General features: G+C 27.3%; 4 protein-coding genes across 4 annotated transcripts in view; all 4 read left to right on the top strand.

The window, feature by feature from the left end:
• Positions 1-1,476: 1,476 nt before the first annotated feature.
• Positions 1,477-2,135, top strand: LOC119674396. The gene is made up of 4 exons (XM_038085533.1): positions 1,477-1,545; positions 1,628-1,736; positions 1,824-2,076; positions 2,124-2,135. Exons 1-4 carry the CDS (start codon positions 1,542-1,544, stop codon positions 2,133-2,135), a joined length of 378 nt encoding a protein of 125 aa, XP_037941461.1. The 5' UTR covers positions 1,477-1,541.
• Positions 2,134-3,173, top strand: LOC119686015. Its single transcript, XM_038100464.1, has 3 exons — positions 2,134-2,411; positions 2,520-2,655; positions 2,721-3,173. Exons 1-3 carry the CDS (start codon positions 2,147-2,149, stop codon positions 2,902-2,904), a joined length of 585 nt encoding a protein of 194 aa, XP_037956392.1. The 5' UTR covers positions 2,134-2,146; the 3' UTR covers positions 2,905-3,173.
• A 1,458-nt stretch (positions 3,174-4,631) lies between these two features.
• On the top strand, positions 4,632-9,176 carry LOC119685521. Its single transcript, XM_038099819.1, has 8 exons — positions 4,632-4,851; positions 7,232-7,400; positions 7,463-7,782; positions 7,846-7,966; positions 8,020-8,252; positions 8,310-8,597; positions 8,732-8,867; positions 8,933-9,176. The coding sequence occupies exons 1-8, from the start codon at positions 4,671-4,673 to the stop codon at positions 9,120-9,122; spliced, it is 1,638 nt and encodes a 545-aa protein (XP_037955747.1). The 5' UTR covers positions 4,632-4,670; the 3' UTR covers positions 9,123-9,176.
• Positions 9,177-14,733: 5,557 nt separating this feature from the next.
• LOC119674395 overlaps positions 14,734-15,431 on the top strand; it is a 1,063-nt gene continuing 365 nt past the window's right edge. Inside the window, exons 1-3 of the mRNA XM_038085532.1 lie at positions 14,734-14,977; positions 15,055-15,190; positions 15,296-15,428. Of these exons, the coding sequence (XP_037941460.1) occupies positions 14,755-14,977; positions 15,055-15,190; positions 15,296-15,428 (492 nt within the window). The 5' untranslated portion in view covers positions 14,734-14,754. The remainder of the gene's footprint in view (positions 14,978-15,054; positions 15,191-15,295; positions 15,429-15,431) is intronic.

The following is a 15,431-nucleotide window of genomic DNA, read 5'->3' as shown; positions in this document are numbered from 1 at the left end:
TCTTTCTCTTTTCAGTATGCGTTCACTGTTTAACATATTTAGATCGTACGGATTAAATTGCGGTGTAGGGAAATAAAAGTTTTTTGATCTTTAAAAACTTTTGATCTTCAAAAATCATTATGGAATTTATTGGTCATGACTTAAAAACAAAAGCATATCTTCTGGAATGTGAATGCAGTATAAATCGAGGAATATCTGTACCGAGATTAGTAGCAAACTCAAAAATAGAACATTTAAAGAAAACTTTTAAAACAGAAATAGATATTTCGCCACTAGATCTTATCAATGAGGTATTGATTGAATGTAAGTAAGACATATTTTATATATACAACATAAATATTTGTAATATTTACGACTGACTAATTTAACAAAAATTTAATGAAAAAAATTGTGGGATTTCCCGGCGTACAGAGACCAGTACTTATAGAGTTACAAGTGCATAATTGCTCTCCGTGATAAAAATAACTACATAAACTTAAGAAATTTCTTTCTATATTCATGTTTCAATTAGTTTTCCGGTCTTTTCAAAATAAAGACCCTTGGCTTCATATGGTTTTACTTATATATACATATATAGATATAAATAAAGATATATGTATGGGAAGTAATATTTACATAAGTATGAAAAAGAAAAGTGTATTTGATTACCAAGTAATAATGATAACCATTACCTGCTACCTGCAGTTATATATACTTTTTTATAAAGGGGGTGTTTCGTTTCAATACATGGATAATATATAGATTTTTGAATAATATACGAAAATAAATTATTCACAATGAAAAATCATGATTTACTGGATAAATAATGAATATAAATTTCTAAAAAAAATATATTTCGTATCAATATAATTTTTGAACCAATTTAAATATGAAGATATATTTAATGAAGACAAAATAAATATAAAGCATGAAATATTTAAATTAACTATTGTTGAAAAATTATAAGATTTTTGCAAAAAAGAGAGATCTTTTCATATACCCAACTCTGTACTTATCTATATCTAAGTAAATGATCCCAATAGATCTCCCACCTCCACCATATCTTTTGTTTATCGGATCATCTACTGTACCTTATTTATACCCTATTTTAAATATTTATTATATTTAATTTATTTACAAATTTTCAGTATCTACGAATAGTTTCGATGGATATGCAAGTTTGTTCATTGTTGTAGATTTTGAATGCTACTGCCAAATCGATAAAGTTATGTTGGCTATATATAATGCAATTAATTTTAATAAGAATCTCATATATGTCACAAAAATAATACTTACGCATTCACATATAACTTATATGTAAGTATAAAAATTAACTGTTATTTGTTACTATTCTAGTTAGTATACTAAATTCCTTTCTTATTTAACTTCTTAGAAAAGATGCACCAAAATTCCAGAAGAAAAAAAGTCGCCGGACACCTAAATACCAAAAAAGTGCGAAAAAGCTACTACAGACGATATCTTATATTAGTTATAAGTTTCTTGAAGAGGAGAATATTAATTTGTCTATAATCGATAATTCCATTTTAGTACAATTTGGAAGAATGGGTATATTTATTATATAAAACGTTACACACAAGTCATTTATACTATATATTTACCATATGTCTATTTATACTTGTACTTGCAGAATACGAGTACAATGAACAACTGACTGCTTTCGAGAGTTTTTTAACTGAATTACATAAAAACCGTTGTCAAGTTTCAGTACAAGAGATAGTAACTAACGTGTTAGTTAAGTAAGAAGTCTTAAATTATATTAAAATAAATACAATAATTAATCGATAAATTCTTATTATTATTAAATGGAAAACTATACATTTTAGCGAAAATGGAGTTGAAACTTTCGAGACTACTGCCACTATGGGCTGTTATGTCTTCAACATAAATCCAGCATTAGCAATTGTATTTAATCACATGAACTTCAGTAATCTCGATATGAGAGAGGCTAGTATAAATGATATTAATAGATTAAAAAATTCATTCATCAGGAAAAAAATTCCTCTCTTGATAATTAAAGATGGTAGTGCCGAAGAGGTTAAACGTGTAATGAATTTCGGTAAACTTAAAAAGAAAAATGTATTGATATATCCAAAATACAACTAAAAATTCATTATTAATTGCAGTACAAAAAATGAAGTGGCATAATATGAAAAATTTATATATAACAGTCATGTCACATGGACATGAGAATGATATAATATACACAAAAACTGAAGCCTATAATATTCAAGATACAATTATTAAACCTTTATTAGCTAATAAAAATCTGAAAGATACTCAAAAGATTGTGTTGGTGAATGCTTGTCGGGGTGATATTGATCCACGTCTTGAAGATGATGATTTGGAATATGTAGAAACCGATATGAATAATATTGATGTAAAATTAGTCACTTTTTATAGTTCACAGAGAGGTAAAATGATGACAAATGTATGTTGTAATACATGTATTTAACAAAATTTTATAATATATCCTTATACTAGGCATATATTTCAAACTAACAATTAAAAAAATATTTCAGGTTACGTTTCTCTTCTACCTAAGGATGGTGCAGTTTTTATTAAAGAATTCTGTGAACATTTCGATATACCATTCAATGAAGTATCAATGGAAGAGATCGCTACACGTATGGAAACAGTTTTACAGAAAAAAATGGAGTATGTCGAAGAAATTTATATGATATATATTATTGTGATATTCTTTAATTCCTTCCATTTTACAGTTTCTGTGAGAAAGTTACAGACTATTGTGCAAAACCAGGTGTTCTACATAATATTAAAATGGAATTTAAAAATTTAGTACCTTACAAATCTCTTTATAAAAAATTTTGTAATCTTGTTGAACAATTGAAAATTGCTGCAAATGACACTCCGGTCATTAAAGATAGAAGTTTGAATTCTAATTGAATTCAAACGATACAATGTATATTGTATGTAAATCCACCATTAATGCCATGAAGCTATACACCAGAACTGACAGGCTACCCTACATAGCACTATCTAATCTCAAAGCAGTCACTAGCCATACGGGGAGATATGCAGATCTTAGATCAGTCATCGAATAATCAGCGAAGTTTGTGATTACATAAATTAGTGAAAGAGAAGGAAGAAACTCTGTAGAAGCCCCCAGCAAAAAAAGAGTAAAAGTGTCTAGTTTGCTTTAACTCGAAAAAACTTCAACATAAGAAATATTGTAATTATTCATTTATTACATTTACTTATTAAAAAAAATATATATATATATGTACATATAAAAATATAAACAAAAAATATATATGAGTTTAACCCTTGGAACTCAAAAAATTATTTACGAATAATTAAATATAAGAAATAATTTTAAAACCACTGATAATGGATACTGACAATACTCGAAACAGCTGAGTGGTCAGTCAAAACTTCCATTAATTAAAAATTATAAAAAAAAATTGTTGTTGTAATTTCACTACTGTTCACTTACTACTAGATGACAATCTATCGAGAAGAATATTTTTAACAAAGGCCGAAAAAACTAAATATTACGGGAGATTATGTCTTGTAGGAAATGACAAGAAAATTTAAATTAAAATTAATAATAAAAATTAATGGCAGAAATTAACTAACTATAAAGTGATAGTTAAGCACTAAGATGAATAATTATAATGAATAATTAATGAATAATTAAGTATCGCTAAAGATTTTAGTTTTAGGTAGTAATGAGAAAGTAAAAGTGAGCCTAATGACGAAATTGAAAGTGATGAGAAAGTAATGAATAAACATTAAAATGGATAATTTGAGTCCTACTGAATCAAGGCTTAGAAATCTTAATGAGAAAATTAGACTCAGATTTAAATGTGATGTCAAACAATTTAATATACCGTTGATGTCGTAATGTAGTGTGATTATCTGTCAAATGAACAAAATAGATGAATGTTAACTACACTTAATATAGAACACTAAAGAAGGATATGCCAACAATGGCCACTGATAAGAAGATATTGTGTTTGACTGATATTTAGCACTAGGTTTAAATCAACTCTATAAAAATAAATAAATTTCGTATATAAATCATTTTAACTTATAAAATAGTTTTATACCACGTTCACACTCTTGTTTAGGCGGTTTTGTTCATTATAGCCACTAATGAGAATGATTTACCATACTGAAATCTTTCATATAAATGAGCTCATTATCAATAAATCAGCTCATTTAAGATGAAAAATGTCGAATGCAACAAGGAAAATCACCAAAATTTGAAATATGTGGCATATGTTGTATATGTATTGATATATAAAATGTATGTAAATAATTTAATGTATTAATTATTTTCATATTATATTTGTTTGATATGTTAATAAGTGAAGTTTATAAAAGTTCTATCAGCTGCATAAATGATGAGCTCTTTATAATGTGAACATTCACTTATTAATATAAATGAGCATGTACCTAAATGAGACAGTGTGAATGTACTCTACTTCACATTCAATTATAAATATTACATGAACATAATTAAGAAAAAAATAAAATGTGAGAAAATGTAGCGCAACTCCTAATTCAACATTGCCGAGTACTTCATTGTAATTTCATTTCAACGCAAGTTTTCACAGCAGAATTTTTAGTAAGAATTCTCCATTCGTCGATAATGGTTTGACGCGGAATATAAAAATTGATTAAAATATATTTATAAATATATAAACATGGAATTTGTTGGGCATAATTTAAAAACGAAGGCTTATGTTTTCGAATGTGAATGTAAAAGAAATCGTGAATTAATGCAGAAGTTCTCAGAAAATTATATCAAAACACACTTAAGAAAAACTTTTAAAAAAGATATAAATATTTCAACACTACGTCTCTTTAACGACATTCTATACGAAAGTAATTACATACTTCACTTGTAAATTAAAAAATTTAATTTAATACCAAAACAATCTTATAAAAGCAGCGACTATAAATATTTGCTCTTTATATGCAAATAAAATATAAATTATTTACAAAAAAAAAATATAGATACAAAGAGCACTGAGATAGTTCGTTGAGTCATAGATTGTTTATACGAAATATATTTTTACTCAACAGCGGCAATTAAACAAAAACATAAATATAAAATAATTCTCAAGTTGTCTATATGTAAAATTTTTTCTCGCAGTTTGAATACGTATCTGATAACAATTAAAGTAAGAAACATATTTTGTTATGAGATATAAAAAAGGGGAAGCTCCGGAATTAACGAAGATACTAAACTTATTTAATTGATTATCTTTTGGATTGATTAATAACCACTTTCGGATTACTAATTTGAATAATCTGAATTTCGAATATTGCATTATATTTTGAAATTGGGTCTGTATATAAGAAAAATCATTCTTTGCCAATTAAATTCTTTAGAAAATTCAAATATTCAAGCTATTAAAATCTACATCTATTTATCCATAAATATATGATAAATAATAAAATATACGAAATATAAGGAACATAAACAGTAGACGAGTATCTATTTTTCTTTTCCTGATTTCAGTTCTATTTTTATTAACTACATAAAGACTACATAACTACATATACATTTTAATATATATTTTGGTATTGATATCAAAGTTTAGTTTAATTGAATAATTTACTTGTCCAACATCCAAAATATATACAGTACATAAATTTATAGACTATAGATTTAAGGAATATCTAATATAACGAAACCTTTAAATAATAAACCATCAAATATTCATAAAAAAAACCAAAAAGAATAAAAATGATCGCTCTTAATAAACGAATAGTGCTTCCAAATGCTTTCGAAATAATGAATGGTCTTCACATTATATATTTTGTAAAATATATGATCAAAAAATCTTTTTCTGAAATTATTTCTGTACTTTACAGAAATATCAAAAATAATATACCAGATCTACATATGAACCTTCATTAAAGCGTTGCATAAAATTCCTTTATCAGAGGTTACTTTCAGTTTAAGTATCAATAACAGACATTATTTAATTCATCATGATTTATTCTGACACTTAATGGTCTATTAGGAATATCACAAGATGAACATCGCGGCATTTAGTAGTTTCAGTAGTTTTAGTGACATTCAGTACACATAATTTTAAATATAACCAAGTTAATTGACATATCAGGTTAATTCGTTCTACTTGATTAGTGAATAGCACTTTCTCAAAAGGACACTGTTCGTACAGTGAATGCTAGGGACATCTTCTTCAGGAAACTCTTGATATCAATCTGCATTCAAATAGAAATATTCATAAATACATATATTCGAATATCAAAGCTATTTAATATGATTAGAATTTTTTGCAGAATGTATTAGAATTAATGTACTATAGAAACGTCTAAAAACACAAAACGCACTAACTGGAATTTTGGACCGCAAATGATAGTTGGTCAGTCAAGTTATAGAGGTGGGCGACCACGAGCACCATTTAGTATTTGGATAAGAACAGTCTATAGAAAATTTACGGCCACACGTTATACATGCAATTATATATGACAAGCAGCATCAAGCACCGCCAAGATTCAGGATATTAGATTCTCCATTAATATGACAAAAATGATAAAAAAAACATACATTTTTAACATTATGACTACTATTCAAAATTAATATTGGATAATATTGTAAATATCTTAAAAAGTTTTGGCACTGAACTTAAAATTATGATTCCAATTATTGATTAATTTATATATATTCAAACATGAAGACAACATACCCATTTTCCAACAGGCAGACAGAAATTATATTAACCAGGTCAACAACATGGCCTTTATACTCTGAATATAGAACCTCTGAATTAGTTTATAGAAGTATATCGAATGCAATAATATCAGTCCTCACTGGGCGTGGACTATAGGACGGATGGAGCCAGGCTGGGCCTGTCTTGTCGAATCTCTTGTAATAAATGTTCACCGGACCTCAAGAAGAAAACACCAATACACCTGTGGTGTTTAAGTTAGGCTTATCCAGTACCAAGCTTAAAATCTTACTTCTTTAATTATGCTCGTCTTTCTACCCACAACTACGAGGGAACTGGTATCAAAACGGTTTATGTAATTAATTGAGGAAGCTCTGATTATATTTACACTTCTTCTACATATCCATTTTGTAAGCTTTTAATGCGTTGTGGTGCGTCATTTATTTAATATTTATATATTTCATGTGAATATATTTATCTATATATAAATACATATATTTATATTGATATTAATTTAGGTATGCAATACTTTTTTAATACCGACAATTTGCTAATTTCAGTCTCTTCGGATAGTTTCATTAGCTATGCTAGTTTGCTCATTATTTTGGATTTCGAATGTTATTGCCGTGCGGATAAATTACTACTTGCGTTGTATAATGCAATCAATAACAATAAACATCTAAAATATGTTACAAAGATAATTCTTACGCACACATATCTTCCCTTCAAGTAAGGCAAATTTAAATACAGTACTTTAAACGGACTAAACTAATTTTAAATCAATTTTCTAGAAATGACAACTTGAAATTCCAGAAAAAGATAGGACGCAAAAAATTAAACTTTCAATTAAATCGGGAGAAGGAGTTGAAATCGCTTCGACCGCGCTTTAGTTCTGATGAAGGACGCGCTAGAAGAGAAATTTCAAAAATGATGTTTTTTAAAGACTTTAAAAATGTGAAAAATAGAGATAATGTAAAAGTTAACCGTATCGTTCCAGAGGTTATAGCACCTAAATATGAAAGAACTAAAGTGGCGGAACAATTCTTAACACAAGAAAATATAAATTTTACTCTAATCGATAACTCCATTCTAGTGGAATTCAGAAAAATGGGTACATCTTTCATTATAAAAATTGCTACAGCACACTTTATATAAGGGTTTCAATCAATTCTAGGTCATTTTAAAAGTACAACTGCATTTGAAAGTTTTTTGACTCAATTGCATAATTTAGGAGTTCGTGTTTCAGTGCAACAGATGACAGCTAATATACTAGATAAGCGTGATAAATGGTTTATGTAAGATATATTTATTTGATCAACATACTTAATTAAAATAATAACAATTTTAGCTACAGTGAAATCGGACACTTTGAAACAACTTCCACTATGGGTTGTTATATCTTCAATATAAATCCAGCACTAGCAATTGTCTTCAATCACATTAGCTTTAATAATCTCACGATGAGAGATGCTAGCATAAATGACATTGAGAGACTGAAAAACACATACATTAAAAAAAAAATTCCCCTATTAATTTTAAAAGACGGTAGCGCCGAGGAGGTAAAACGCACAATGAATGCTGGTAAATTCTTTTCGATTAGCAACTATCTATTTTATTAAAATTTTCCAATAAATATAGTCGAGAAGCTAGAATTTAAAAATTTAAAACAATTATATGTAACGGTTATGTCACATGGAGATGAGGGTGATATTATTTACACCAAAACTGATACTTATAATATTAAAGAAACGGTCCTTAATCCCTTACTCGCTAATGAAAGTTTAAAGGATGTGCAAAAAATTGTACTAGTAAATGCTTGTCGCGGTGATATTGATCCACGTTATGAAGATGATGATTTGGAATATGAAGAAACTAACACAGATGAAATAGATGAAAATCTGGTCACATTTTATAGCACACAAAAAGGTAAAATATAAGCACTTAAGTATTTCAATATTTATTTACGCCCATACATACATATTACTTACATATATAACACATCTATCTTATAGATTTCAATCGAAGAAAAAAAATGAAAACTTTTTATTTTATTTTTCTAGGTTATGTTTCGCTGTTACCAGCGGATGGTGCAGTTTTCATTAAAGAATTTTGTGAACATTTCGATATACCATTCAAAGAATCATCAATGGAGGAGATCGCTGAACGTATGGAAACAGTTTTACGAAAGAAAATGGAGTATGCCTAACAAAATTATGTTATATATTTTATTGTGATATTGTTTAAATTTTATCATTTAACAGTTTCTGCGAGAAAGTTACAGACTATTGTGCAAAACCAGGTGTTCTACATAATATTAAAATGGAATTCAAAAATTTGAGAGGTTACAAAGGCCTTCATAAAAGAATTAGTCAAGTTATAGACAATGTTTTTTTTAGTAGTGATGATGCTCTACTTGCAGAAGATACAAATCTAATCAGATGTCAAGATTAGACTGATTACTTATTTATAAATTCGTTTCTTTAATAAATAATTTATTATACATAATTGTTTTTAAATTATATTAATTTATTTATATATTTATACCATTTTATACAGTTCATTATTTTTTACCACATATCTATATTTTACATCAAGTTTCAACAAGACGGGTTTGAAGTTGAAACCCTCATATTTTGGATTATTTTACATTAGATATAATTAATTTCGTTCAATCAAAAATTTTCATTTTAATTCTGCATTAGTGTTTAAATATCACTTTCTCTCCTCCTTAAATGTCTCTCTGTATAAGCACACGACTGTCAGTTTAATAGATTTTCCTTTGAAGGGATCTCTTTTTATGCCTCTTTTAGGTTTAGTTTTTCCCTTTAGCAAAGTTGTTAGATTTAGTCAGTCTTATGTTTTATATCAAATAAGTTATGGTATATTGTTGTGGTTGTGGTATATATTCACTTTATAACAGTGATATTTATTTAAAATTTGACATGAAGTAGTGAGTCAAATTCGAATTAGTTTGCTATTATTTATTATATCTCCTCAATTTGTGAATATGTATAGCTGCGTTAAAACACCAAGTATATTTTCTTTGGTGCATATTAAAAAAAATTGTAAATTATGATTTAGATATCTCGTCTGTTCGCAAAAGGGATAGTACACTGCGAACTAATAGATCTGCTGTAACCCTTAGTTGCATTAGAATTTTTCTCCAAGTCTGATTTCTTTAATAAAAGACAAAATAGGGCCTATCTTACCTAACCTTAAATCCCTACGTTCCATCAAAAACTCTCCTTGATGTTTCTTCTTCCGCTTATACATCAGTGCCACATGGTATGCGGTTTTTCTGTTTGCTCTGCAGTTTCTGTAGTCCAAGTTGAATTGGATTCCTAACTTTGTTAGGTGATTATTTAATCTGCAGTGACCGGTTAGTACTTTGATAGTAATTCTTAGGTTATTCTTTGTTAGTTCTATGCAATCCTTGAAGCGTTTTAGGATGTAAGTCCATAAAAGCATTTTAGATTGTGATAGTCTTGGTAGTTCCTTCCAATATAGTTTTCTTTCATTTTTCATAAAAGTTTTTCCAAAGTTATCTTAACAATTTATGTGTTTTGTATAACGAAGTGATCTGCTTCGATCGGTTGCATATCACAAGTTTTTTAAATATAAGAAGTAAGAAACATGGTTTTCATTCGTTAAAATGTACCGACACTTTATTCACATCACTTCTATGAAAAGAAAAGTTTTTGTTTTTGCGAGATACAGATATTTTTTAGTATATTTATAAGAAAAAATTACCGAAATGGATAAATTGAACAAACTCATGACATAATGAGAAGTGCCCATATCTTTTTTAGCATAAAGAGCAAAGTTATTATTCTTTATCTATCAATTTATATCTTATATATATAAAAAGTATGAGCTTAACTCACAGCTGATCAGCTGATCCATTATAGCAGTTTTAATCTATAAATCAATGCCACACGATTAATTACTTACACTTTTCATTTATAATAATGATAATCTCAGATGTGTTACAAAAGTAGTGTTAACGATGTCTCACTGTTAATGGAAGTAAGTATTAAAATATATAGTATTTGCCATAAAACAGATACTTATTCTATCAACTCTATTAAACAGCGTGTTTTACCAGATCTTAAGTACCCCTGTGTATTAGTTTTCGTTGTAGCCCGAAGAATAATTTTTAATTGCGTTATGTATTCTATTTATTTTTTTTTTTATTTAACATGTCTATATTGATATTTATATATCAATTTATGTACAAGTTAATTGTGTGATAAAATATACCTATAAATACTCGTGCTGAGCTTCGGTAAAACATTATTTCGAAGATAAGGAAAAAGATTAAATTTTGCAAACGAATGTGTATTGTTTAAATTTAAAATACAGTCTGCCTTAGTTATAATTGGATCCGCTTTTAATTCAAACGAAATGGAGTTTTCAAAAATAAATCTTAGAACAAAGTCTTATTTCATTGACTGTAAATTGCATTCATATCTTAATAAATCTACCTCATATCCATTAGAAGAATTATTCTTTATAATTGGACGACACATACCTGAAGGCAAACCAAATACAGAATTTGATTTTACGTTACATGAAGGAAAGTATTTTATTGTAAACATAAAAATTAAAAATAAATATAATAAAATTATATAGATATATGATATATACTTACGAGTTTTTAAAGTTAACTTGCAATTATGCAGTGTTATCAATTTTTGGTTCTTAAAGTAAATATAAGTAAAAGAAGTTTTCAATCAAATGTTCAATAGATTTTACCCTTGCAATTAGATCTGACATATAACATCATTCAAATGTCTTTCGCAGAACATATTACAGTATTGGCTCCATTTGAAGTCACTTTCAATTACTTGTTGGTACATAATTGAGGGTTTAAAAATTGATCAAATAAAAAAGTCTAATGGAAAGTCAATTACCATCACCAAAACACGATTCCATTGAATCCATATACCTTTCACATTGTCAATGATTTCGCTGTGGCTGTAGCGATTATAATTAATGGTTTGTGTCAGACCTTCAGACCTTATATCCAGTCCATATACTACACCATACAGTGATTTTTTGTATATGGCAACTCTTTTCGACATTTATTTTTAGGTTTGCATTTTCCCAGGTTTGATCATTTTGTTTGCTGATGTGTCCATCAAGCAAAAATAAACCTGACCACTGAAAAATATTCGATTCTAAAAATTTTTAACACGTTCAGTGATTGTTAAACGATTCATATTGTAAGTTGGCAAACATTAAACTAAACAAATAATAACTTGAATGACAGTGCTGCCAAATTAGTACCATAATATAAAAAATATTAAACGGAATTAAAGAACTGCCAGTAAAAAATTTAAATAAAAATTGTTAACCCTTAATATCATTGATATCATAAATGTATCTATATGAACTTACATATACTAAGATCAACAAAAGATGGCGCTAGTAGTTTTAATACCTACATATTTTTAATTTTTATTTTTTTTTTATATTATTTATTTTATTCTTATTTCTGTTTTATATAATTAGTGATTAATAAAAATTATAAAGGCTTTGCGAGTTTGTTTTTTATTTTTACATTTGACTGCTTTTGTGACTTTAACAAACTTTTAAAAAAATTATTCAATGCAATTTATAATAATGATACTCTCAGATGCGTTACAAAAGTAGTGTTAACGATGTCTTACTGTAAATGGAAGTAAGTATTCAAATATTTATCATTAATAATAAAACAGATTCTTATTCGATTTACTTGATTTTATATTATTGTATTACAGAATTTCGAGTACTCATGTTTTATATATAAATGATGAAGTGGATACCTGTTTTATGGATGATAATATAAACAGTGCTTCCTTCTTTTACGGAAAATTAGAAAAATTAAATAGACAACGAAGTAATAATAGAAGAATACCAAAACTGTTGGACAATTTGATATTTGTGCAATATAAACAAATAGGTAAATAATTATTGAAGCCAAAATATTCACTTAACTAAAACTCTTTTTCGAAAAATAATTTTGAGGTCGAGGATAAATTCAGTATTTATGCGGCAAAAAAACAAATTATATAAAAACTATTAATGAATTCATCACATATTTACTTCCTACCTATATATATGTTGTAGATCCCTTGTCAACAACTACCTACGACATCATACTAATTGAATCTGTCATCACAAAGCACATGCAGGTTAATTATCTGATGCTGTGTACGCTGGATAAACAAAATCTCCAGCCATCTATTAAAAAAGTTAAATATCTTATGCCTTGATAGGCATAAAAGTGTATAAATCCACTCTTTCTAACCTACGCCCTCCCAGCAGAAGTCAACTATTGCCAATTTAATTTACCAATCAATGATCGAGTTCCTTCTCTTCTTCTGAAAACTGTGATTGAATGCTTCTCAAGGCCGTAAATGCGGCAGAGCTATGATACCTCTTTTGTAGCGCGTTTTCAGGCGCTCTGTGAAATATATACTTACATTATTTTTAAAAAATAAAATAATATAATATAAAATAATATTTTTAAATTATTATAATAAATATGTTGTTATTAAACTTACATATAAGTATACGTTGAAGTTTTTCTGTTTTCAGCTGATACCAGTAAGAAAAACTCATTTCTTATGTGTCCTTTAACATTTTTTGATAAACTATTAAAAAATGCTGGTAACGCCAGTATACAAGAGATAAGTCAGTACATTTCTGTCGACTGTCATATTTTTAAACAAAATAACAAGTAAGAATAATAATGAAAAAATTTAAACAAATATATTAAATAATATATATACCAACATGCTTCATTTAGTTGCAAGGGGAGTATTGGATATTATTACTCTACAACGAATGAAGGCTGTTATATATACAATATAAATCCAGCATTGGCAATTATATTAAATCATCAAACTTTTGAAAAATTAGCCACATTCCAAGCTAGATATGCTAGCAAGTACGATATTCTTAGCTTGCAAAGGACATTTACGAATAAAAGGATTCCGTATATAACAGTGAAAGATGGTAGTGCATATCAAGTAACAAAACTCATGGAAACAGGTAAATATGGAAAAGGAAAATAAATATTTTTTATAGTTTTATATATTTAATTTATTTATTTTTTAATTATATAAACTTAGAGCGATATATTATATATTATTATATATTATAGAGCGATATATTATCTGAACAGCAAATCTGATTATATTATTGGAAAAGATATACACAATATTACCTTGTGGAGTTCAGTTCTTCATCTTTCTGCTAACTGCGACATATTACTAAAATGTCGCAGTTACTAAAATCTCTCTATTCTTTTCTCTCTTTATTAGCTTAATTAGCTTCCCGAAAAATATATACTAAAGTCTATGTAAATCAAGTTAATTAACATGAAGTGTAATAAGTTATTTAAAATGTTGTAATTCATTTATTTGGAACACTATAAAAATAAAATAATGTGATGTTACCAAAATGAAACAGAAAAGTTTGCCTGATTGTGGTAGACTAGAAACATGCAAGACACCCATGGGCCGTGCTTTGAACAGCCCTGATCTAAATTATATTAATATCAGATCCCTCTTTGTGCTTATGGCTAAAAATTTCCGATTCTTACATTCATATTTCTTACAACTACTACATATTTAATTAAAATTTCTCTATTCTTTTATTCCTTGATTACCTATAGTGCAATAAGCTTTTAGTAAAACTACATCCAACCTAACTTCCCAACGAGTTTGTGTTTATAAAATAATATCTAGAATATATTAACATCCGATCCCTCTATTGTGTTTATGGCTAAAAATGGCCGATTTTTCATTATTAAAGAACTTGGATATAGATATAGACAGATAGATAATAGATAATATTTTGTTTACCTTAAACTTCAACTTAAAGAAAAAAATTCTGAAAAAAAACTAATTCAAGCAAGTTATTATCAATTTTTTTCAATCAATATTCAAATATATAATATATATAAAATTATAATAAATAAAAATATTAAATTTATTTAAAATCATTGCCTAAAATAAATAACTTCAATTTTTTTAATTATATCAAAGTTTGTAGCATTGACTTCACTGGTTTTAAACAATTATATATTATAATAATGTCACATGGTACAAAGGGTGATATTATACATACAAAAGATGGTTGTTACAATATCAATGACACAGTTTTAAGTCCATTATTGCGAAATGAAACATTAAAACCCATACAAAAATTGATTATAATCAATGCTTGCCGCACTGGAAATATGGAATCTGAATTAGTTCAAGTCCCTCCTCTACGATTACCAGAAAATCTAACAATAATGTACAGTGCTGCTAAAGGTAACTAAAACTAATTATACTATAACATATACCACTAAAAATATTTTTACTAATTTTTAAATTTTTTAATATTGCAGATAGGGAATCATATCTGTTTAAGAGTGGGGCCTTATTTATACAAAAATTTTGTGAAGATTTTGGAAAACCTTTCACTGTATACAGTTTAGTTAATATTTTTGAAAGACTTAAAATGAAACTAAGCATAGAAATGGAGTAAGTTATTAACTTAAAATTATAAAATAAACTGTTAATCTATTACTATTACTAATGAGTTGTTTCATCTATATATTATGTATTGCATATTTTTGTGACCTACAGATCAAGCAAAGTTATGGATTATTACTCTAATAATGAAGAAGATGGAATTATTAAAATGCAGTACAAAAATTTTGGAATGTTTAAAAACCAACTACTCGAAATTCAAAATATCGTTCTAAATCTTAATAATGATGTT

This window comes from Teleopsis dalmanni, chromosome 2 (assembly GCF_002237135.1).
Source record: "Teleopsis dalmanni isolate 2A chromosome 2, ASM223713v2, whole genome shotgun sequence".
NCBI lineage: Eukaryota > Metazoa > Arthropoda > Insecta > Diptera > Diopsidae > Teleopsis > Teleopsis dalmanni.
The sequence above is the reverse complement of the archived record's forward strand: the minus strand, read 5'-3'. Positions and strand labels throughout refer to the sequence as shown.

What these genes read in the sequence shown, in the direction of transcription:
- LOC119674396 (XM_038085533.1), top strand. An exon ending in GTAACTAACGTGTTAGTTAA is followed by an intron (nt 1,737 to 1,823) that starts GTAAGAAGTCTT and finishes TATACATTTTAG; the next exon opens with CGAAAATGGAGTTGAAACTT.
- LOC119686015 (XM_038100464.1), top strand. Translation starts at nt 2,147, where the DNA reads ATGAAAAATTTATATATAACAGTCATGTCACATGGACATGAGAATGAT. An exon ending in TTTTTATAGTTCACAGAGAG is followed by an intron (nt 2,412 to 2,519) that starts GTAAAATGATGA and finishes AAAATATTTCAG; the next exon opens with GTTACGTTTCTCTTCTACCT. An exon ending in GTTTTACAGAAAAAAATGGA is followed by an intron (nt 2,656 to 2,720) that starts GTATGTCGAAGA and finishes TCCATTTTACAG; the next exon opens with TTTCTGTGAGAAAGTTACAG.
- LOC119685521 (XM_038099819.1), top strand. Translation starts at nt 4,671, where the DNA reads ATGGAATTTGTTGGGCATAATTTAAAAACGAAGGCTTATGTTTTCGAA. An exon ending in AAGCGTGATAAATGGTTTAT is followed by an intron (nt 7,967 to 8,019) that starts GTAAGATATATT and finishes TAACAATTTTAG; the next exon opens with CTACAGTGAAATCGGACACT. An exon ending in AAAACGCACAATGAATGCTG is followed by an intron (nt 8,253 to 8,309) that starts GTAAATTCTTTT and finishes CAATAAATATAG; the next exon opens with TCGAGAAGCTAGAATTTAAA.